This window comes from Armigeres subalbatus, chromosome 3 (genome assembly GCF_024139115.2).
Source record: "Armigeres subalbatus isolate Guangzhou_Male chromosome 3, GZ_Asu_2, whole genome shotgun sequence".
Taxonomy (NCBI): domain Eukaryota; kingdom Metazoa; phylum Arthropoda; class Insecta; order Diptera; family Culicidae; genus Armigeres; species Armigeres subalbatus.
Genome location: NC_085141.1, coordinates 225,348,952 through 225,373,877, shown reverse-complemented (window position 1 = coordinate 225,373,877; position 24,926 = coordinate 225,348,952). Strand labels below are relative to the sequence as shown.

General features: G+C 43.6%; 1 protein-coding gene across 1 annotated transcript; it reads left to right on the top strand.

The window, feature by feature from the left end:
- Positions 1-16,556: 16,556 nt before the first annotated feature.
- On the top strand, positions 16,557-24,643 carry LOC134220394 (acyl-protein thioesterase 1). The gene is made up of 6 exons (XM_062699453.1): positions 16,557-16,844; positions 16,960-16,991; positions 23,001-23,214; positions 23,275-23,448; positions 23,509-23,664; positions 23,736-24,643. The coding sequence occupies exons 1-6, from the start codon at positions 16,794-16,796 to the stop codon at positions 23,766-23,768; spliced, it is 660 nt and encodes a 219-aa protein (XP_062555437.1). The 5' UTR covers positions 16,557-16,793; the 3' UTR covers positions 23,769-24,643.
- Positions 24,644-24,926: the final 283 nt, after the last annotated feature.

Here is a 24,926-nt window from a genome sequence, read left to right as displayed (position 1 = left end):
TGGTGCTCGATCTTATGGTCATTTTTTTTGTATTTTTTCCCCGCAAAATCACTTCTACTTTTCTGATGTTTGTTCTTATTTTCTTTGGCACTGATTTTCACTCAATCAAAAATTAGCGTCCCTTCGTTTACGAAAAACGGTTGTTTTCCGCTGTCACCACTGCAGAGTCCGGGAGATGATTTCTCACTTTTTCCTTCGCTTAGCTTAGCTTAGGATGATTTCTCACTTTTTCCTTCGAGAGAAAAACACGACACTGTTCACACTATACTTTTTTTTATTCTGTAATAACTAGTACATTATGTTTTTCAAATCTATAACTGAACAAATTAGCCACTGCTTAAATTACCACTGACTGAACTATTTAACGACTTGCAAAATTTACCACGGACTGAACTATTTAACGACTAAACTAATTTACCACTGACTGAGAATTTAACACTGACTTGCAAAATTTACCACGGCCTGAGCTATGTAACGACTGACAAAATTTACCACTACTACTGAACCACCGATGTTGCACGGAGTTTCTGTCGAATGTGCAGTTGGAATTAAATGGCATTAGCCCCTCAGACTTAATATGACTTGCTCTGAGAACTGCATAATAGAAAATAATGTGCAACATGCACATGTTGTCATGATATTCAGGTCATGGTATGCACTTGCAACTTCAAGGTTAATAATATCTACGTTGCCAATTAGGAGCCTCACTTGTGGGGTTATCCTATGCTTACTGATTAGTCTATCTTTGGCTCTTGGCTTGTTTCACATAAATCTGTTAATCTTTGGCACTGGTGCACTGCATGCAACTCTGCATGAATTTACTTGGCAAATCACATCATTTTCATTGTATGTTATGTTTCTTTCATCTGTTGAAATTTGGATATCCTCTGATTTGCTGGTTTCCAGCATGTTGATGTGAGATGCATCCACATTAAATAATTTATCTTCCACCTTAATAACATGTGTTTCATAAATGCTGTCCTGGTTAGATACACTGGTGATTATTATAGGCAAATTGTTTATGTTAACATGATCAAGGTTCATCTGTGGGTTGTTTACATTGAAGTTGTAAACTTTCTTCAAACCCTTGTACGATATGGTGACAAACAGTTCCCAGAGCTTAGCATTAAATCTATACACAAGAAAAAAGTGTGCCATTTGGCTTCACAGTCTAAGGTGTCAGTGTCGCAATCTTAACCAACCACTTCATTAGATGTTACATTGATTTCCAGTTTACTAGTAAGGTACACCGGGGCAAGTTGAAACGGTATTTTCAAAGTTGAAATTTGACGTGCTGTAAAAAAATCATCCTTTGATAAATTTTTAATCCGTTGGTGGTGTTTGATAGTTGGGGCCAAAGATTATGCATAAAAAATGAGCAATCTTACCAAACTTTTTTATAAATATTTTGTATACTGAAAATATTTTTTTATATGCATTGTTTCAACTTGCCCCACATATCGGGGCAAGTTGAAACACTGCGCTATATACAGACATAACTTAATTTTGCCGTATTAAAAACAAAACATATGTACTCAGTGAGACTCAAGATCCACGAGGTTGTCAAGGTGACTGTACTGCCAGGATTCGTAAAAGAGTCCCATGTAAATTTTTGACGGTTTTTATTTTCTTTCAGAAATTAGCTCAAAATTGTCTCCTGTTTAAGAAAAATTGATAAAATAGAAGGCTGTGTTGTCTCATCTTGATATTTACTCTCATAAAAGACACATTCCAGATTTTGATACTCTTTTACACAAAAATAAACTAAAATATGGGACTCTTATGCGAGAAAGGGCAGTATACAACAAAGTCACAAACGTAATTTTCAGGGACCAAATTCTAGAGATCGCACCACGCTGAAAATTTATCACATGCAAAAAAAAGCGTTCCCGAATTCGTGAACCAGCAAAAATACACCGTGATTTAATTCATGGATTCGGGAACACCAGTCACGTTTTCCAGAACGTTCCAGAAAACGTGACTGTGTTCCCGATTCCGTGGCTGTTATTCACGAAAAAATACACCGTGAACTTGTTAGTTCACGAATTCATGAACACTTTTTTTGCGTGCAGATTGATAACGTCCTACTGGTGACCACTGGATTACTTTTCAGGATGTTTCATTAGTTGGTTTACTTGAATTGTGTGCCTAATTAATTCGGTTGTGGCTTCTCCAATGCAGCCAATTTCTGCAAGATTTCAGAGTGCAGCAACACCGACTCTTCTTCTTATTCTGGCCCATCAGTCATATTGATGAATTGTTGAATCTCTTCCAGGGTATTCCGGTGCACTAGGGTCAGGTATTTCCTATTAATGTGGCTTGAGATCCTTTCCAGTTTCTTATTTCTCCTTGCCTCCTTACATTATTATCAGCTTGATAAGGCCATTCTGGACATGTGGGAGAATAAGCTTGGTCCAAATCACCACACTTATGATGGTGGCAACCATTCCAAGGAAAAATTCAATTGCTGCCGGCAACATTTGCTGTTGGCATCCATCTATCAAATCATTTTCGTAACAGTATATCCCACAATCTTTGCATGACAGATGGCTCAACAAGTGGCCCGATGTGTTACCACATCTGTAATCTATCAACCCATAATGACGACCTGGGAATAAACCACTGTCGCTGTCTAATTTTATACCATTGCTCTTGAAGGTGCACTTGTCATGGCCGAAAATTGCCACGATTCCATCTTTTACATTTATGTTATCTGATATTCACTGTTGCAACGATTGGTCTGTTTGGATTTATGCAATTTCAATATTCCCAGCATCTATAATTGTTAAATGTCTATTGGGTCTCACTACCGTTTTCTTGAACTTTGGCATAGTCTTCTGTTTAATTTCTTGGACTGCGTAACTCAGCCTTTTGGAAACTTGTTTTATTTTTCCTAGTTATGTTGTGGTACTCGTTTGTGTGACAACAGTTTTTTTTTTAATTCTAAACTTGGAAGGTTTGTGTTTGTGTGCCTAATGGGCAGTTTTGTTGTACAAATTAAGGACAATTCTATAAATTTCTTTTGTTTTTATAAATCGCGCTTTTCATGCATCGGAAGATTTCACTCAGCGTCGAGTGGAATTATTCGACTATGCCATTAGTTTGACTGTGATTTGAAAGGGTATAGATAATTTATGTACCCATTCTTTCTAAAAGAGATTTGATCTCGACGTATCTAAGGACTGGTTCATTATTGCAAACTATTATTTTTGGAGTATTGTATAGGGATAACAGTTTAACAAGACCTGCTCCTAATTCGGAATAGAGATTTTATAGCAACTAGCATTCCTCATCGTGTAAATTTATCAACAGCTATGTAAGGAATAGATCAAGTTGCGATATGAAGATGTCTAGATGTATCGAAAGGTTTGGTAAAAAAACATTCTGGGTGTGGAGTTTATTTTCTTTGGATGGCATTAGTACTAGGTTTCCAAACATGTTTCACACAAATTAACGAAACGTTGAATCTGGCGCTTCATCCCTGGAAAATAGTATTTGTTGATAATTTGTTCATTGGATTTTCTGTCATATGAATAAAATGTGAGTTATCCGTATCTGCTAAGTTACACGACTGTGTATTTGAAGTATCTTCGTCTTCGTTAACGTTTACACCGTTGCTGTAGATTCTGGATAATCCGTCAGCGACGACGTTTTGTTTTTCTGGACGATACCAGATCTCATAATCTTACTCTTCTATAGCTGTAACCTCATCCTTATCATTTTGTGATTTGGATCTTTCAATGACAAAATATACGTTAGAGGTTTATGGTCTGTATATAAAGCAAATTTTCGTCCATACAAATATAGACGGAAATATCTGCAGGTCCAGGAGATTGCTAGTAATTCTTTTTCAATTACAGAATAGTTTATTTCCGTTTTGGTTAACATTCTAGATGCGTATGCCACTGGTCTACCTTGACCGACAGTTCCTTGAGGGAAAACTGCATGACCTACTATTTTTGCTCGGATCTCCTGCATCCAGACTTTCTCGAATGGTGCGTCTTTCACAGGTTCGATGAAAGGCCTTCTTAATTTGAACATTTCCAACTACTCTTGGAGAAACGAATTCTTTCAAACTGTGTGGGGGTAAGATTGGAGAGATAGGATCGTATCGTCAACGTGTGCTTTCAGAAAGTTCAATGTATTCTCCGCCATTTGCAACCAGGTAGTCAGCTGCTTGCAGTTACCCTCGAATACTGGGAGTGATTTAATCAGATCCGGTATCTTAAAAAGATAGTCGATGTTCACCCTCGAGGTTTGTTGCCCTATGGACGAATCAGTGGATTGTGAAGGGGAAGTGGAAAGTGATGTTCAGTTTTTGTTATTCTTCAGTATTTTCCTTGTAACTTGCAAGGCGTTTTTGACCCTGTTGGGAATTTTAGTCATTAACTGAAACGTTTTAGAAACACACGTTCTCCAAGAACTCGTGTCGTTTCGCAGAATAGCAATTCTCTCGGAACTTTGCTAATTATGTTTGGGGAGCGGCTTCTCTAAGAACGAGTCCGAATTTTCACACTGTTTTTCACTCACTTCGAACAGATACCGGACGGCTGCGTCAATCAAGTATTCAACGGAACGTTCAGGGTTTTAAAAAGACCTAACACTCATTATGACATTTGATTTATTAAAAATGGTCCGTGTCCTGTATTTAATAATTTAAAATGCTGAACGAGCAATCTGGATGTGTATCGCTGCGTCAGTATGGTTCAAAGTCCGAATATGTGCTGATGTAAGTAGGGTTATTGACATAACTGTGTGTTGTCCATGTGTTAGTTTCAAAATCCGTTGTACTAGTACTGCGAATATAATAAATAATTAGTTAGTATTTCTTATTTCTTTTTTTATCAGACAATTCTATCACTCAAAGCAAATATGTGCTTTGATAATTAAAGGTAATCATCTAATTCCGTAGAAAAAAACATGTGATATTCTTTAGGCATTGCATTCAAACTTCTATGGTATTCGGATCAACAGAAATTTCAGATTTGTTCAATATTTAAATAAATGATCTTTAGTTTAATCAAAATAATGGAAAATGTAGCTCTTTGTGAAACGTTGCAACTTAGAACTATAGGAAGCGAGAAATGTGATAACAAACAAAAAGAGAAATCTCTCTAAAACACGTACTAAACTTAAACAGTGTTTGAATCGTGGAAAATCTCAAATTGATACATGGTTCCAATGTAATTTTTACTAATACTATGTAGTTTCTACTTTGCTACTCTTCTTTTTGGACGTTTTTCTAATCTTACCTGTATGCTACATTTAAGGTTTGACATAATTATCAATGGCCGTTCGATTAGAAAATTAAGAGGATTTGTTGAATGAAATGATATTTTGAACAGAAAGACTTTGGAAGATAGATTATCGTATGCTTTATGGTTTTTCGTAGTTTACACCCAAAACTCCAAGTTCCTTTTTTAATAATGTTTAGTATACAGAAAACAAGCGAAACCCAGCTGCCTCTGAGGGCAACTTCGATGTTGTACCGTTGTAGTGACCCGACAACATTCTACCGATAGTGTGTCATCGATTTCATTGTTTTCACATCCAACACAGGCACTAAACTCACACACTTCTGTACTGAATTCAAGTGTTTAGCACCACGCAATTTGATTTATCGTTAAGTAGATGAAATATGAATTCCAATTAAAAAAATAGGCAAGAATAAATATCACACCAATAAAATATCCTAGCATTACTCTTCCTAACTGTTAGCAATGCAAATAGGACATTCAGGAACGACGACAGACAGCTATTGTGTATTCCATAGGCGGATACAGAGGATATGTTTATTGAAACGGTAATGCAAAACAGAGATTAATTAATGAAAATGATAATATACTGCATATTTCATATATAAGAAGAACTACATCAAACAGAAAACAAAAATATATTTTACCACAACTTGAGGTCTACGTTTCTTATCCGAAAATCCTTATTATAAAGTATTATTTGAATTCGTATATTCTAATAGCCTATTTAGAGTACGACCTTTACTGTATATTTATGTAGATCACCACTGCAGATAGAAGCACGTCCAGCATCTCGAAGCAGTGTTACCAGAAAAGGATGAGCTCGATGGGAGCCGTCTTGAGGACTCCTGTAGTACAGTTAAATGTGGAATACTATAGACGAAAACGGAGACAGCATACCTGCCTCTTTCAGGAGAACACACGCCGTCTGGAGAAGCGAAGTGCTGGGAGATGGAACAGCTGAGCCACACTCCAGAAACACGCAAGATCTATCAGAAGCTCAACGCTTCCGTAAAAATTTCGCGAGCCGAGATGTGCAGGGATAAGGATGGGAACATCTTGACGAACGAACGTGAGATGATCGAAAGGTGGAAGCAGCACTTCGAGGAACATTTAGGGCCATTGCCCACATGGCGTTCTTTCAAGCTGCGTGGACGAGGCGTGCATGCAGCTTAAAAAAAACGTTATGTAAACATCGCCCCTTAAATGACGCTGAGAGTACAGGCAGTGAAGTAAGGCAGCGGAGAAGTCGACTATGTTAGTTCAGCCACAGGTTCAGCGGACGGTGTAAACCAACCAGCCTTTTCCCCACCTTGAAAGAAGGTAATGTTGACGTTCAACAAATAAAGAATATCAGCATCAGGTCCCACACCTGTTTATCGATATCAAAGCGGTAAAAGACAGTATAGAATAAGCTAATCAAAGCGACACACGACAGTATAGAACAGCAAGACTGATAAAAGTAACGATGGATGTTGTGCAAAATTGTGTGAAGATTTTCGGGCAATCACGCCAGTTCGTTCGAATCTCGACAAGGGAGACTACAGAGACTACGACAAGGTGATGGGCTTTTGTGCCTGCTATTCAATATTGCGCTAGAATATGCTATGCGAATAATGGAATAGCTGCGTGCTTACTAATATCTTTTTCGGTTTGCATAAGAACGGTGTGTGGCGACGAAGGATGAACCATAAACTCGCCCAACTATACTACAGCAAACCCAATATTCAGAAGAGCTTATCTTCCAGCTTATTTAGAAGAGCTTATCTATTCAGTGGCGTCTTCTTCAAGAGTCGTGCCTCGATAGCACAGAAGACGGCACTTGCCCTGAACTTAATACCAAAAAATATTTTTGATTGCAATGTGTTCCAAGTTTCTTCAAATATGCGGTTGAAAAACTTAAACTTTCGTACTATCCTGGGTCGAATGACATCTCATCCAGCGTGTTTAAGAGGTGTGCAGACGCGCTGCAACGTCTAGGCACAGAGAAAAAGACGGTTTTTAACGGTGGATTATTTTTTTGTATGTGGTGAAGTGTGGAAAAGCGGGCATCGAGCGGCTACCTTCTACCAAAGCTGTGACACCACTAACGAGCTGAGAACCGGCTTCATAGTCCTGGGTAAGATGCGCCAACGAGTGATTGGGTGGCAGTCAATCAACGCAAGGATGTGCTGTGCAAGCTGACGATAAAAGGCCGATTCTTCAACTATAGCATCATCAACGTGCCCAGCCCACGCGAAGGGAGACCCGACGACGAGAAAGAAGCGTTCTACGCACATCTGCAGCAGACATACGATGGATGCCCACTGCGGGACGTAAAAATCGTCATCGGTGACATGAACGCTCAGGTAGGAGGAAATGTATTGACCGGTCATTGGACCGGATAGTCTGCATACCGTATCGAACGACAACGGCCAACGATGCATAAACTTTGTAGCCTCCCGCGGAATGGTAGTCCGAAGCACTTTCTTCCCCCGCCAGAATATCCAAAAAGCCACATGGAAATCACCTAATCAAGTAATGGAAAACCAAATCGACCACGTTCTAATCGACGGTAAATTCTTCTCCGACATCACGAACGTACGCACTTACCGCAGTGTGTAATTGTCGCTTTGCTAGCCCGCGGCTATTTCTCTCAGGGTCGGCGCTCTGTTTGCTTCGGATTACTTACCCTTACCTTTACCTAAAAACCACATGGACTTAAGACAGCCAAATGAAGGGAAACCAGGTCTATCTTTGCATAGAATAAGTGGCACGAACACATGAGAGTAGGCTTTACATTATGTTTTTATTTAAACATTAGGTTTGGGTTAGTAGAGGAAGGAAGGAGGAGGCATCGTTGCGGCCGTACCAAAGCACCTTAACTCAACTGAGCAGAAGAGGATCGTCATACTTGCGTCGTTGTAGGCAGCCACCACGAGTGGCCTTCGATGGAGTGCTTCGAGAACAGCGAGCAGGGTCGCCGGTTCGCTGTTTACTTGTTGGTCCACAGGAGGCCCTCCACGGCCGGTTGGAATGGTCTCGAGTATCTCGGTGAACTGGTTCGGCAGGGTAGCAGTATTCGGTGGTCTTTTCGGTGTCCAGGAGTAGCCTGATAGCTCGATGGAATTCGGTGGATCACTTCGGACATGCAGGTAGCGTCGTTGGTTTTGTGGTTCTTTGTTGGCGGAACGTCGGAACGTCGAGGATGACAGGCAGCTTAGCTGGTCCGATGGTCACACACCATCTCACGGGTGACTGGATCGTTTGATTCGTAGCGGAGAGAACCCTAAGTGGTTCTGGGCGCCAGCCGTTGCTAAACGGCCACTTCACATGGAGTGTTTTTGCCACGAAATCGATGACGGCTGGTCTACCACGTGTTTTGAGGGCGGATTGGGCTAGTTGCTTCTTTGGTCGACCTTCCGAGGATGAATCCAGCCAGTCTTCTTCTTATTCGACGTCTCTCGGGCTCACAGACGGGGCGGCAACGCATCGGATATTGAACTCTAGCAAGCGGGGCGAACCCGCGGACCTCACTAGAGTCCTCACCTCCAAGACTGTGGTTGCCGCTTACCGTTGCGTGTGGCTCGACGATAACGAAAGCTCGTCGGTCACCAGTCCGGAGCTCGTCGATTCTTCCTTCTTTCGCCTCCAGAAAGGAACCACGCTGTGGCGATACGAATGGCGAATTCTGCGCAACACCGACTATTCTTCGACCGTTCTTCACAATTTACTGAGAAGCCTATCACTCGGCCCGTCACTTCAACGCATTTTGAACTCTTACCACGAGGACCACAAAAAGGGCTATCTTTCGAAAAACTTTTTCTGCTTGCCTTATCACGTCTATCTTTCTTGACTAGCAGACGCGGACTCTCTTTTTTTCGTCTCCTAGACCAATCTGCTCTTTCTCTCCCTTTCTTCATTATCTCCGGAACTAAAGCAGGAATACCACCATTGTAGATGGTGAACTACGTAGATAGAGATGCTAGACGTATCCTCAGAAACATGGGCGGTTTCAGGGTAGGAGATGAAGGGATTTTAAGGGTAATGTCTAAATAATTACTTAAATCTGAAATAACTAATTTGCCACAACCTATATATATTTTTTTACATATTTTTCTTAAAAATATTTTATTCTACGAGATAAACCGGGTTCCCAATATTGGGAAAAAGGTATTGGTTTCAGTTGTACGGTAACAAGTGCGAATATTGAATCCGACCACTACCTCGTTGCAGTATGTCTGCGCTCAAAACTTTCGACGGTGTATATCTTCGGCCACCTACTTGTATGGAGCCGCCCCATAGTGGGGTGGCCAGATATTCTAAATGGCCGCCGACAGATGCTAAATACATCAGCTCGGTTACCCATATGTGGGCGAGAATCCACACAACCATTCGGGGTCCTAAATTGTAATTGTGGCTAGCTCAGGGCTACTCTTACCTCTGGTCGGCATCACACGTTCTCGGGAAAACTCACAACTAGACCAGCGGACGTAAGCAACCAACAGAAGAGGACGGAACAAGCATGCACCTAAGGCTCAGTGTAAAAAGAACAATTCAATTACAAATTCAGTTGATAATTTTTTATTTGTGTTTTTTCATTTATGGAAGGAATTGGCATGGGGTGGGTAGGTTGGGAGTAAAAGGGGAACGTTGCGGCCGTGCTGCATGCATGGGAGAGAGAGCTTTCACCGAAACATACCTTTCGTGCTGTCGGAGTGGTCGGTGGGTGGTCGTAGTCGATACCGGTCATGGTTGAGGATGATGCGGAGATTGTATCGTCGATCTCAGGATGGGCCGACCACCGTCGTAGCGATTTCCTAGGGTAACCCTCGGTAAGGGATCGTGCTGGTTTTCCTAGCTTCCTTGCGAGTTGCCCGGTCGTCGAAATGTGGCCCTTCGGAGTCCACCAGCACAAGGACTCGCCACCACCCACGTGTTCGTGTCCCTTTTTGATAAGCGGCTTTCCTTTTCGGCGTGGGTCGTCGTTGGCACTGCTCGGAGTGGCCGTTCACGAGGGTCACTTGGTGAGGGGCAACACCTCCGAGGTACACGAGGCTTCACTTGGCGAGGGACAACACTCCCGAGACGCACGAGGGTAGAACATAGAACACCTTGGCCTGAAGGAACCAAACCGGAGCCTAGGTTGGCGCAACATGCACTCGCTCACTTGCCCGAATAAACAACTTAGATGCACGGGGAAAAACGTCCGGCGATTGGGTTTGGGACTTCGATGTCGGTCCTCGTTTTGGGCTTAGCACTTAAACCAGCGTGTTACACTCTATCGCGTGGAGAAGTTGGTCGTACTCTTTAACGAGCTACGTGGATACGTGCGTTCTCGTCGATCGTTCAATCCTCACTCCTTGATCCCGTCTTCCCTATTTTGGTCGGGCTCCCCTGTTGCCGGTTCTTACTCTCTCTCTACTCTCCCATGCCCGGAACTAGGTAGACGCACAGGTGGTCATCGATGTCGAGATGTGAACAGTTTTGATTAGGTTAGTATAATTAGTTTAAGTTGTACAAAAATTTGTTGACTGCTTTTGAAATCTCTTAAGAAATTTATATTTATTTTTGGTCCTAATCATTAGTAGGGTTAGTGGTAATTTATACAATTCAAAAAATATAAGTTAAGCAATTATGATCATGAGCCAACCTACCGTTCCAAAAAAGGTTTTAATTCTAGCTGATCCTATAAAAAGTTCATGGCTAATTCTACGCATAGAATGAAACCGCCTTCATTGTTGCAGGCCATAGTTCGGTAACAAAATTTAGCAGACTATTCACTCCGATGGACACTACTAGCTCAGCATACGTACTCAATTTCGGTATTTATCTCTGCTTTTCGCGTTTTTCCTTCCATTATGCTCTCTGCTTACATTCTCTTCCAAAGTTCTCCTCCTTTTACCTTTTTGTCATCCGCCATCTATTGCTTTATGCTTCAGGGTTGTATTTATCAGCTTGTTATGCCCTCATGCCCTCATTCCTACGCTTTGCTCGCAAATCTAACTGGAGACATATCAAGGGTTTTAGAAATTTTATTGAAATTTTCGAATGCTGTTCGGGATGTTGTGATTACTGATCATATATAGAAACGAAATACTAATTCAGACGAAGTTGTTAAAATGTATAAATATTAATATCAAACCCAGATTAATCCACCTAGCGGTGATGATGCCTTTCTCGTGCGGCAAAAAATAGTATTTCGGGCGAGATTTTGGGCATTACTTCTGAGCCCATCGTCCGATCCGGACAATTTTCAATAGGAAATAATGAGACAAGATTCTGCGTCGAATACAACCTGTTGCGAGGAAAGTTAATTTTTTTACGCGCTTTTTTATGAGAAAAAGTATATTGGCCATAGGCACGGCAAATGCTGGGTAAAGCGTACCATTGGTACTTCGCGTACCTGAAGGAATAAAATAGACCCCATCTCGCGGTCCTTAGCATCTTACCCAGCAACTCCTATCCCTACCTCCCCGCGGTGCTGGCCGGGATACGAGCAACCTTAGGGAAGATCGGGTTCGGGTAACCAACCCCGTTGGGAACCATGGTCGTATGCTGACAGGGGAGGGGGGGGTTTGCTCCTCTCCGGAGATGCAAATCTTATTGAGCGTCTGTTCTCCATGTCAGGATCGGCTCACAACAGCGTCTGTTCTCCATGTTAGGGGCGGCTGATCATCGTCCGAGTGCCAGCGAGGGACTCTAAGTGAAACTGTGCACCATGATCCACCGGAAATAAGGAGGAATGGTCCTCCGGAAATTTAGGGGGTTTGGTGTCAGGCCCTGCAAGCAGGCCAAAAAAAAAACTCACGCAACGAATAATCAACAAGAGAGTACGGACCGGAACCATCGGTGAAGACCACTGCGATGAAAAGGGACTAGCGATTGGAAACTCGGTTCGTGGAACTGCAAATCTCTCAACTTCATCGGGAGCACACGCATACTCGCCGATGTGTTCAAGGACCGTGGATTCGGCATCGTAGTGCTGCAGGAGGTTTGTTGGAAGGGATCAATGGTGCGAACGTTTAGAGGTAATCATACCATCTACCAGAGCTGCGGCAATACAGACGAGCTGGGAACAGCTTTCATAGTGATGGGCGACATGCAAAGGCGCGTGATCGGGTGGTGGCCGATCAACGAGAGAATGTGCAGGTTGAGGATCAAAGGCTGGTTCATCAACTTTAGCATAATCAACGTTCATAGCCCACACTCCGGAAGCACTGATGATGATAAGGACGCATTCTACGCGCAGCTGAAACGTGAGTACGATAGCTGCCCAAGCCACGACGTCAAAATCATCATAGGAGATTTGAACGCTCAGGTTGGCCAAGAGGAGGAGTTTAGACCGACTATTGGGAAGTTCAGCGCACACCGGCTGACGAAAACGGCCTACGACTAATTGATTTCGCCGCCTTCAAGAATATGACCATTTGTAGCATTTACTTCCAACACAGCCTTCCGTATCGGTACACCTGGAGATCACCACTGCAGACAGAATCACAAATCGACCACGTTCCGATTGATGGACGGCACTTCTCCGACATTATCGACGTCAGGACATATCGTGGCGCTAACATCGACTCTGACCACTATCTGGTGATGGTTAAACTGCGCCCAAAACTATCTGTCATCAACAATGTTCGGTACCGACGACCGCCGCGGTACGACATAGAGCGACTGAAGCAACCTGATGTCGCCACTGCATACGCGCAGCATTTCGAGGCAGCGTTGCCGGAAGAGGGTGAGCTCGATGGGGCCCCTCTTGAGGACTGCTGTAATACAGTTAAAGCAGCCATTAACGACGCAGCGGAGAACAACGTCGGGTATATGGGACGAAGTCGACGGAACGATCGGTTCGACGAAGAGTGCAGACAGATTCTGGAGGAGAAGGACGCAGCGCGGGCGGTCGTGCTGCAGCAAGGTACCCGGCAGAACGTGGAACGTTATAGACGGAAGCGGAGACAGCAGACCCGCCTTTTTCAGGAGAAGAAACGCCGCCTGGAAGAAGCGAAGTGCGATGAGATGGAACAGCTGTGCCGTTCTCAAGAAACACGCAAGTTCTACCAGAAGCTCAACGCATCCCGAAAAGGCTTCGTGCCGCGAGCCGAAATGTGCCGGGATAAGGATGGGAGCATCTTGACGGACGAACGCGTGGTGATCGAAAGGTGGAAGCAGCACTACGAGGAACATTTGAATGGCGCTGAGAGTACAGGCAGTGAAAGTCAAGGCAGCGAAGGAGATGACTACGTCAGTTCAGCGGACGATGGAAGCCAACCAGCCCCCACCTTGAGGAAAGTTAAGGATGCCATCCAACAGCTAAAGGCCAATAAAGCAGCTGGTAAGGATGGTATCAGAGCTGAGCTCATCAAGATGGGCCCGGAAAAGCTAGCCACTTGCCTGCACAAATTGATAGTCAGAATCTGGGAAACTGAACAGCTACCGGAGGAGTGGAAGGAAGGGGTTATATGCCCCATCTATAAGAAAGGCGACAAGCTGGAGTGTGAGAACTTTCGAGCGATCACCATCCTTAATGCCGCCTACAAAGTGATATCCCAGGTCATCTTCCGTCGTCTGTCACCATTAGTGAATGAGTTCGTGGGAAGTTATCAAGCCGGCTTCGTTGACGGCCGCTCGACAACGGGCCAGATCTTTACTGTATAGCAAATCCTTCAAAAATGCCGTGAATACCAGGTCCCAACGCATCATCTGTTCGTTGATTTCAAGGCGGCTTACGACAGTATAGACCGCTTAGAGCTATGGAAAATTATGGACGAGAACAGCTTCCCTGGGAAGCTTACCAGACTGATCAAAGCAACGGTGGATGGTGTGCAAAACTGTGTGAAGATTTCGGGCGAATACTCCAGTTCGTTCGAATCACGCCGGGGACTAAGACAAGGTGATGGACTTTCGTGCCTGTTGTTCAACATTGCGCTAGAAGGTGTCATGCGGAGAGCCGGGTGTAACAGCCGGGGTACGATTTTCAACAGATCCAGTCAATTTATTTGTTTCGCGGATGACATGGACATTGTCGGCCGAACATTTGCAAAGGTGGCAGAACTGTACACCCGCCTGAAACGTGAAGCAACAAAAGTTGGACTGGTGGTGAATGCCTCAAAGACAAAGTACATACTTGTGGGCGGAACCGAGCGCGACAGGGCCCGCCTGGGAAGCAGTGTTACGATAGACGGGGATACCTTCGAGGTGGTCGAGGAATTCGTCTACCTCGGATCCTTGCTAACGGCTGATAACAATGTCAGTCGTGAAATACGAAGGCGCATCATCTGTGGAAGTCGGGCCTACTACGGGCTCCAGAAGAAACTGCGGTCAAAAAAGATTCGCCACCACACCAAATGTGTCATGTACAAGACGCTAATAAGACCGGTTGTCCTCTACGGACATGAAACATGGACAATGCTCGAGGAGGATTTGCAAGCACTCGGAGTATTCGAGAGACGGGTGCTTAGGACCATCTTTGGCGGTGTGCAAGAAGACGGTGTGTTGCGGAGAAGAATGAACCATGAGCTCGCCCAGCTCTACGGCGAACCCAGTATCCAGAAGGTAGCTAAAGCCGGAAGGGTACGATGGGCAGGGCATGTTGCAAGAATGCCGAACAGCAACCCTGCAAAGATGGTGTTCGCTTCCGATCCGGCAGGTACGAGACGACGTGGAGCGCAGCGAGCGAGATGGGCAGACCAGGTGCAGAACGACTTGGCGAGCGTGGGGCGTATTCGAGGATGGAGAGATGCGGCCTCGAACCGTGTATTGTGGCGTCAAATTGTTGATTCAGTGTTATCTGTTTAGATGTAGACTAAATAAATGAAAAAATGAATGAATATTGGCCATAACTACCAAGCCCATTGTCCGATCCGTCAATAGGATCAATAGGTCAATAGGAAACAATGGGGCAGGATACTGCGTCGAATGCAGCCTGTTGTGAGGGAATTTGATTAGGGTTAGTTGAGCCATCAAACCGAGGCTTGGGTATGAGCATAAAAACAGTACAATTCGCAGAGAATAGAAAAAATATAGTGAAGCGAACTAATATAATGTGACCAGCAAGCGTCCTGCGAAACGCGGGACGCCTATCTGGATTGCGTCTTGCGTCACTGGCTCGAAAATGAATCCTCCAAAAGTGCATTTCGCCTAGATTCTGGCCCAAAAAAAAATATACAAATCTAGACCAACATTTGAAAAGGGCGTAACAGCCAAAATTTATTCCTTCTGATTTTTCGTCCACATATAAAGCTTTATATGTAGACAAAGAATCAAAAGGAATAAATTTTGGCTGTTACGCCCTTTTCAAATGTTGGTCTAGAAATATTTGTAAGGCTGTATAAATTGAAATAAATTTGTAAAACGAAGTTGAAAAATGCAGGACGTCTGGTCATATTAAATTAATAGCACTTGTGAATACCACCTAGAGATTTTGCTGATCGTCTCCATTGTCTCTCGTTGAATTAATGCTTGACGACTGTGGGTATATAACGGAACGTGTAGTTTTCCGGCTGTAGCAGTCTTGTAACGCAGCAAAAACAAGTTTACTTCTGCATCCGACGGTTTCGGTAATTTATTTTACCTTTTTCAAGGATTGGAAGATTGTTTATTTGTACATATAGTAGTGTTACACACTAATATTGTCCATCCAAATTTGAAATGGCACCCGCTTTGGTGCATGGGTTTCAGTTTTTTTAGATACAATGTATCGTGGGTGGCTTTTGCTATAAAACCCTGAAGCTTTTCTGCCTTCACTATGCTTTCCGTTTTAATTTTAATCTTCTCCTACGCTTTTGAGCACTGCACCTAATAGCTGTCTTCGATTCTAACTGACACAACAATCTTCCAATCCTTGAAAAAGGTAAAATAAATTACCGAAACCGTCGGATGCAGAAGTAAACTTGTTTTTGCTGCGTTACAAGACTGCTACAGCTCTCTCGTTGTTAGGTAAATATTTAGCGGGGATCAAGATCATCAAATGAGCCAGACTAGGGCTGAAAGTCTCTCTAATAAAGACAATCAATCAAGATCAAGAATTTCTGTATTTATACTATGCACAAATTTGTGCGAATCGCTCATGCAATATCTTAGAAATAATAGACACATTAAACTTTTAGCAAAGCAATATTCTATAGAATTCAACTGCAATGATCAAATTCATTCCAGTGGTGAGAGAAGTGTGTCATAAAACGCATGTAACCAAATTGAGCCCACAGTGATAGAGCGGAATAGCCAACCTTCATTTCAACCCACTTCCCTGGACTTTCCTGTATCGTTAACCGAAGTGTGCGTAAAATGTGTTTGACGTTTGCGTAATCTGACGTTTATTTCCATCAAAACGAACGCCTGGTAGTGTGAAAAATTAAAACGAGCTGATGTAGAGTGTTTGTGGTGAAAAGTGCAGTGACTGAGTGTTTAAGATTAGAAAATCAACTATTTTCTCGCTAATTTACCAGTAGAGATTTACAAGCCAATCCTCAGCGGTTGAGAAGATTGTTACGGTTAAAGTTGGTATTAAAAGTTATAGAAGAAAGTTGCAATTTGCTGTAATTTCTAAGAAGAACAATGGCAGTAGCTCCAGTAATCATTCAATCGGCCGCAAAGCACACATCTACGGTAATAAATTTAATTTTTCCCACAGTTAGTTTGCGGTAGCCTTGAGCATTAATCGATAATTTGCAACAGCCGATTCACCAAGTAATGCATAAAACTTGTTTTCTAATTATTTTAGCTAATCTTCTTACATGGATTGGGCGACACCGGGTAATTATGTCTACAACCTTTCTTATCAGGCTTGTACAATCTCCCCTGAATATACGTTATCATGATTCAAATCAACAGCTTCTATAAAATTATCACATGAAACATTTGGAAACAGTATTAACATCAAATTATGTAATAATCGTGCGTGTATTGTCTACACCAAAGTAGCAATTTTTGTTTGACAATTTTATGCGTTCGGTCGCTAGAAAATCGATAAGTTTAATTTTCAGCATCAGTGGTGTGTATGCTGACAATCAAACAAGTGCAAACATTGTCATTGAAATGTATAAAAGTTGTTTACATTCGTGTGTTTTCTTCCAGCTGGTGAGGGGCCATAATAAATGTATTATTTGATGGACTAATGGGGGAGGGAAAAGTCCATTTATGTAGATTAGGGGATCTGGGGCATAATAAGTGGATGGACTGGGTGACACTACACTCTTAGTTCATCCAAGTTTTCTTACAAGCGACATAACTCAGCACTTCATTGTAGTGTTCTATATGCACTTTTTTGCACCTGAGATAAATTTGTTTGTGCTTCGATTGCGAACGGACTATCAGATTACGAGCTCTATGACTTGATATCATATTTAATTCAGATGTTCTCTATCTATCGTTTTCGACGCATGCGATTGCAGTTGAGCTCTGCTAAACAAATGTTGCACCGGTCGATTTTTTATTTTATTTTTTTTTATTTTATTGATGTATAAGGGGGCCGGGGGAAAAGTCACCGATGTGAATTTGAAATTCACATCGTCCAAGATACACCAGGGACTAAAGGATAAGGCATCACAATATCTTTACCCATGGGAGTTTTAAGTTTTGCGGGATATAGGGAGCGGGACCATTTGGACAGCACCCCCTATTCCCGTCCGCAACGTTAATAACTCGACCGCGCTCCAATCAAATGGCATGATTTTTTGTACATCACTAGATATCGACAAAAACTAACCATGTACTAAAAAACTTATTCGGTTTTAATGCTCTCGAGTTATGAACGTTGTGGACGGGAATAGGGGGTGCTGTCCAAATGGTTCTCTACCCTACTGCTAGTAGTATATCACTGCCTTAGGAGTATGGGCAGGTGGGGGATATTTTTTTGATGAATCTTAAAGTTGTGCAGAGATGTCGGTTATAATATTTGATTATATGTATTAACTTTGATCCCAATTATAAATCACAAAGAGCTTCCCTTATATTTAGGCGGTTAAAAAAATATGGTTGTTAGTATTGAGTGTTGATATCTGAATTTTTCCAGTTAGAGTTATGTCTGTTGTTACAAATTTTAGTTGTCCAGCAAGAAAACCCATACAAATCCTCAGTCCTAAATGATCAGATGGTGGCGTTCGTGGCTGCTAGAGCCGCTCTGAAGACTGAGATTAGATCAAGCAAAAAAGCCTGCTTCGAGGGCCTGTGTCAAAGTGCCAACGCGAATCCATGGAGTGACGCCTATAGGGTCGTAATGGCCAAGACACGTGGGGCGATGGCCCCTACAGAGCGGTCTCCAGAGATGCTGGAGAGGATCATCGCGGGGCTCTTCCCACGTCACGACCCAAGTCCCTGGCCTCCCTTTGTGGAGCTGCCACGGGCCAGGGTGGCCGACGAGGGAAGAGTAACGGTGGCGGAACTTGCGGGGATTGCACAGTCCCTTAGTGTAGGTAAGGCGCCAGGACCGGATGGTATTCCGAACCTGGCCATCAAAGCGGCCATTGCCGAGGCTCCCGAGATGTTCAGATCTGTTATGCAGAGATGCCTGGACGAGGGAGTCTTCCTGAAGCATGGAAAAGGCAGAGCTTGGTTCCTATTGCCAAAAGCGGGAAAACCACCGGAGGATCCGTCGGCATATAGACCAATATGCCTGCTTGACACGGCGGGGAAGGTGCTCGAGAAGATCATCCTCAACAGGTTGTTGATACGCACGGAGGGTGCGGATGGTCTATCGAGTAACCAGTTTGGCTTCCGAAAGGGTAAGTCGACCGTAGACGCTATCTTGTCGGTTACCAAATCCGCGGAGATAGCTATCCAGCGTAAGAGGAGGGGAGTTCGCTATTGTGCAGTAGTGACTCTCGACGTGAGGAATGCTTTCAATAGTGCCAGTTGGGCAGCTATTGCAGATGCGCTCCTGCGTCTTGGAATTCCCGAGTACCTGTACAAGATTCTCGGAAGCAAGCGCAAGCTTCTGGCTAGCGTTGCTCTGTCCATACTGAGGTATGGGGGGCCAGCTTGGGGCACGGCCCTGCGTATTAACTGCTACAGAACGAAGTTAGAAAGTACGTATAGGCTCATGTGCCTAAGAGTTGCGAGCGCGTACCGTACCGTGTCGCACGATGCACTTTGCGTCATCACCGGTATGATGCCTATCGACATAGTTATCGGTGAAGACATAGAGTGCTTCGAAATGCGCGGCATGAGAGGCATCCGTAGGACTGTCAGGTTGGCCTCAATGGTCAAATGGCAGCGTGCGTGGGACAGTTCCACTAAGGGTAGATGGACACATAGGTTGATACCGGAGATAGGTACGTGGGTCAAGAGGCGCCATGGGGAACACGTGTTGTTCGTGTGCCCGCGTTTTCGCACAATGCGTGACCACATGCTTGCCACATGTGGTCTGGACACTACCCCGGACAACCTAGTCCGGAGGATGTGTAAAGATGAAGTTGGCTGGAACGCCGTTTTATCGGCTATCGTCCAAATCGTCTCGAAGCTACACAGAAGGTGGCGCGTGGACTCGTGGAATGGCTAGTTCAGGCGCAAATAAGAGGTGGTTCGGAGTCGGCTTCATGGGTCATACCGGTGCCCTGTGGTCGAACTCGATCCTTTTATCGAACAAGTGGTCGCGTGAAGAACAACATGGTATCGTCGCTTTCGCGGCGTCGGTCAACCGGGCGGGTTCCGAGCCCGAGGACGGAAAGGGGTCCTCGTCAAGGCTGGGGCAGGCGTAGGCACCGCGTCGGCAAGTCCCTCTGTGTGCTGGCGAATAGGCCCTATCGCAGAAAGGTCAATTTGGGGTGCACGCGGCATCATCATTCTTGATACCAGTCGTGCAGAGGGAAGCAGGTGCGAAGTCGACCCTGCCCACCTTCCGAGGACATAGGGCGTGGTAAGGCCACCTGGAAATCCGGCAATGCGCTGGCACGATACCATGGTGTTCTTCTAAAAAAGCGAGTCACGATGTTCGATGATGCAAGGACACGCAGCTAACCTCGAGGGTGCGTTATGCACTGGCCCCCCTTTGAAGCATTACTTTCTGGTTGTACCGAAGGGACGATGGGCTTGGCGACAATGGAAACGGTTTAGCTGGTCGGGGATGCAGTCCTGCCTCCCTCATTGGAGGTGGCCCCTAACCCAGCACTTCCTGGTCAACCCAGGATGTCTGTTGAGCAGATTCCCCCTCCATTGTTTAGGAAGAAAAAAAAATGATCAGTCTATTCGCCATTACAGTCTGCTGTTAACGCCTGATCCAAACGGTTCTTATAAAAAGTCTCTTCCAATATTGTGGGGAGTATTCAGTGTGAGTGGTATTGTTTCGGAGTAGTATTGTTTCATCAGTAGCGTTTAAGTAATGTCCCCATCAAGCAAAAGAAGCTCTTAAAGTTTGTCCAAAACCATAATTTTCAATCGGGAGTCAGTGTTAAATAATACAATTATGTTGATGTGTATAAGGTATATATTTTTTCTATGGGATAAAGACAAATCTGCATACAGACACCTGAAATTATCACTCAGGGAGTGGGGTTGGCGCGGAAGGCAGAAGGCCAGCCGGTCGGACCCACTAAGCCCACCCAAGCAACAGAAGGTTACTTGAGTTACCCTAAATGCCTCCCAGCATTACTTCTGGGGGATAGGCAGTACTTAATGTACTCGCTCATTCACACTCACACAGATACTCATCCCGTATAAGTCTTACTTGGGTGCTCTCACTAAGAGCACCTCCACGAAAGTCCTCATCGCTATTCTTATTATAGCGCTTCCTCCCGAGTTCTATTTTAGGATAGCGCTCCATCTTCCCACCGGTGGTTATAGCGACTTAGTAAACATTTTATGTTCTCACCGGGCGTTGCTAAAAGTAGTCATCTTCTTCTTTAACTTCTCTACCTTCCAATTGGAACTTGGCTAGCTGCTCAATAGAGTGGCCCAAGCTTATATGGAAAAATTGAAAAGTCTGGAATTTCAAACCTTGCACCCTTAAATGACAGTTTGGGGGTCCCAGAAGCTCCCCTGAAAATTTCAGCTCATTCGGTCCAGTGGTTGGCGTGCGCAAATGGCTCAAAGTTTGTATAGGAAAAGTGATCCAAATATATGAGGAAACGCAACCGTTTCAGTTTTTTGCTTCTAGGTGGCGCTGTAGTCGACGGATTCCTGTTGTGGACAAAATGTAGAACCTTTTTTATATAAGGAAGCGACTGGTGAAGACCGGATGTAAATCCCTTTGAAATTGGCTAAGTTATAAGCATCCAAAGTCGAGGGTGTCGAGCGTGTCCCTCAGGGGTGTTTAAAATGAGAGCAACGTACCACCGACCATTGCAAACCTCTCATTCACTTCCCCGCGCTCAGCCTGTTTTCGCTCTAACTTACAAATCACAAGTTAGTCATGCTTGTCGACTGCTGCTCGGCGCGCCAGATTCTCTGCAAGCTGCAGGCAATCTGAGTGGTTGCAGTCGAAACTGCGTTCCACTTCTCCACCGCTTGGCACATCCTCTGGATAAGGGTATCCGGGGTTGTGTCCCGACCGCAAACGTCTAGCATAGCTCTTCTTTCGACGTCGAAACAAGGACATACGAACAGTATGTGCTCTGCAGTTTCGTCAAAACCTGGGCAGTCAGGGCAGACGGGGCTCTCCGCGTGCCCAAACCTGTGGAGGTACTGCCGGAAGCAGCCATGGCCTGACAGGAATTGTGTCAGATGGAAGTGAACTTCCCCATGGGGTCTCTCCACCCAGCTCAATATGTTAGGTATCAGCCGGTGGGTCCACCTACCTTTAGAAGAGTTATCCCACTCGCGCTGCCATCTGGCAACCGAAGTCACCCTGATGCGCTGCGCGTATGCAGCGGCGACATCAGGTTGCTTCAGTCGCTCTAGGTCGTATCGCGACGGTCGTCGGTACCGAACATTGTTGATGACGGATAGTTTTGGGCGCAGTTTAACCATCACCAGATAGAAGCCAGAGTCGATGTTAGCGCCACGATATGTCCTGACGTCGATAATGTCGGAGAAGTGCCGTTCATCAATCAGAACGTGGTCGATTTGTGATTCTGTTTGCAGTAGTGATTTCCAGGTGTACCGATACGGAAGGCTGTGTTGGAAGTAGGTGCTACGAATGGCCATATTCTTGGAGGCAGCGAAATCAACTAGTCGTAGGCTTTTTTTGTTCGTCAGCCGGTGAGCGCTGAATTTCCCAAAAGTCGGTCTAAACTCCTCCTCTTGGCCAACTTGAGCGTTCAAATCTCCTATGATGATTTTGACGTCGTGGCTTGTGCAGCTGTCGTACTCATGTTTCAGCTGCGCGTAGAATACGTCCTTATCATCATCAGTGCTTGGGTTGTGTGTTGTGTTGGGTAACTTACCTGTATCTGGAGAAAAATCCAACTTCGGTATTAAAAGCGTACTAACTTTGTTTCGGATAGACAAGCTTGTAACTAAATAACTACTCATAGCATGGGACCTTCTTGTCTTCTTCTTATTGGCATTACATCCCCCACTGGAACATTTTCGCCTCTTAGTTCATTAAGCACTTCCACAGTTATTAACTGCGAGCATTCTAAGCCAAGGTTTTTGCATTTGTTTGTCATGAGGGTAACACGATGATACTTTTACGCCCAGGGCAGTCGAGAAAATTTCCTAGACAATTAAATTTAATTCAATTTGTAATACTGGTAGTAAATCTATATTATATTAATAGTTATTATTAATGCTGTTTCCAAATGATATATGAAAGTAAAGACACCGTTGCAAATTTGCATTGAGCTGAGTAGATCTGGAATTAATTTTTACAAACTCAACTTCCCTTAGCCATGGGTGGGCCACATCTATGGGCATGATTCGAACACCGGACATGAAGGTAATTTGCCCTACAGCACCCAAGATGCCGGTAACACTGAACGCTGGATTCTGCATGCCGTCTTGGTTTGATTTGAAAACGCTTGACATTGGTGGTCCCGAGGATGAAGATGGTATCAAAAATGCAACCAAGAATGTGCATGAACTGATTCGGAGCGAAATTCAGGTAAGAACCAGGTGCGTAGGTTTACATTGTTCTTCCTCCTTATTCGTTTATCATTCACAGGGAGGAATTTCCGCCAATCGAATAATGTTGGGAGGGTTTTCGCAAGGAGGTGCCCTTGCATTGTACGCAGCATTGACTTTCACAGAACCTTTGGCTGGAGTAATGGCGTTGTCGTGCTGGTTGCCAATGCACAAAAGTTTTCCTGGGTCTCTGAAATGCCCAAACACAGTGCCGGTGAGTTGGTATTTTTGCTTTACGCATGTTTCGTTTTCTCACATGAGTATCCATCAATAGGTTCTCCAATGCCACGGGGATTGCGATCCGGTGGTGCCATACAAATTTGGTCAATTATCATCGAGTGTGTTAAAAACATTTATGAAAAACTCGCAGTTCCAGTCGTACAGAGGTCTGTCGCATACATCATCTGAAGCCGAATTAGAAGATATGAAGGTTTGTAGAAATAGGCTCTTAGCGAACAATTATTTTAATCGGTACATATTTGCATTCCCTTTGATTCACAGAAATTCATTGAGAAATACGTCCGACGTCAGTGAATGGACAGTTCACATTCATTCGTAAGTCATGTGTAAATTTTAACTGTAATTTAAAGCAGCGTATTTTTCTAACTTATTTCAAAATGAGCAAAAACTAAAAACATCAAATATTGCAATTACGAAGCAACTTAACTAGTTTAGTCAAACTGAGTCAATCAGAGCGATATTTTTCCAGAAAAATGTAATAATCACTTATTAGAGTCGACAACACTAAAGACGACACCGACACATGTTAAAATATAAATTAGTAACCCCTCAAAATCGCATTATAAAATTGTTGTGGTTATTTAAACACATCTGCGACAATGGCAACTATAAGCAAAACAATAAGTATTCCCATCAAACATATATGAAATTATCTAGATTGAGATTGACCTTGCGCCAGCAAGCTATTATTAATTAGTAGTGATAAATTTCCTCACTTTTTTCAATCGAGTATAAAATTGTGTCAACCAGTTCAAATATTAATCAAGCGCTCATCAGATTGTTAATTTCGAAGCAATCCATTCTCTTCACTTCACTACCTCTGCTCTACATAGACGAAAAAAGTATAGAAAAAATGTCGTCAGCAATCAGTTTTTACAGTCCCTAATTTGTAATGTAAGTTGCAGTTGCAACCTGATGCAACCAAGCAAAATCAGAACAAAAAAAAACGAAAATAAATTTTACATGCCTAGGTGTGACACAATAGCGAAAGACACATTTTTGCTTTGTTATCAAAAGTTAGCAGCCGTCGATTCTAATTAGTAGAAAATAAACCTATCAGTAGAACACCGAATGGACGAAACGTGGCCGTACTGTAAAGGATACTAGCGGAATGGTGGGGGCAAACCCCAGGAGATTGAATATATTTTAGTTTAATTAAATGAGCAAAACCGTCATCCTTTTTTTGTAATCCGAAATTTCATTTGCACTCCTTCCACAATTGTATACAATTCTAATTATACGGTATCGGCCGTCTATTGCGCTTCGGCGTAACACTCCGAAGCCACTATTGCATCTTTAAGTTCAATTTCAACTAGATACATCGTTAATTGTCAAGTGAGCACATACGACTACGAAGAAGTTTTGGAAAATAATGGTTGAATATTTGGACACCTAAGGAGGTTAACTCAGGTAGTGTGGTGATGGGTGTTATATAAAGCTCACCCGACACAC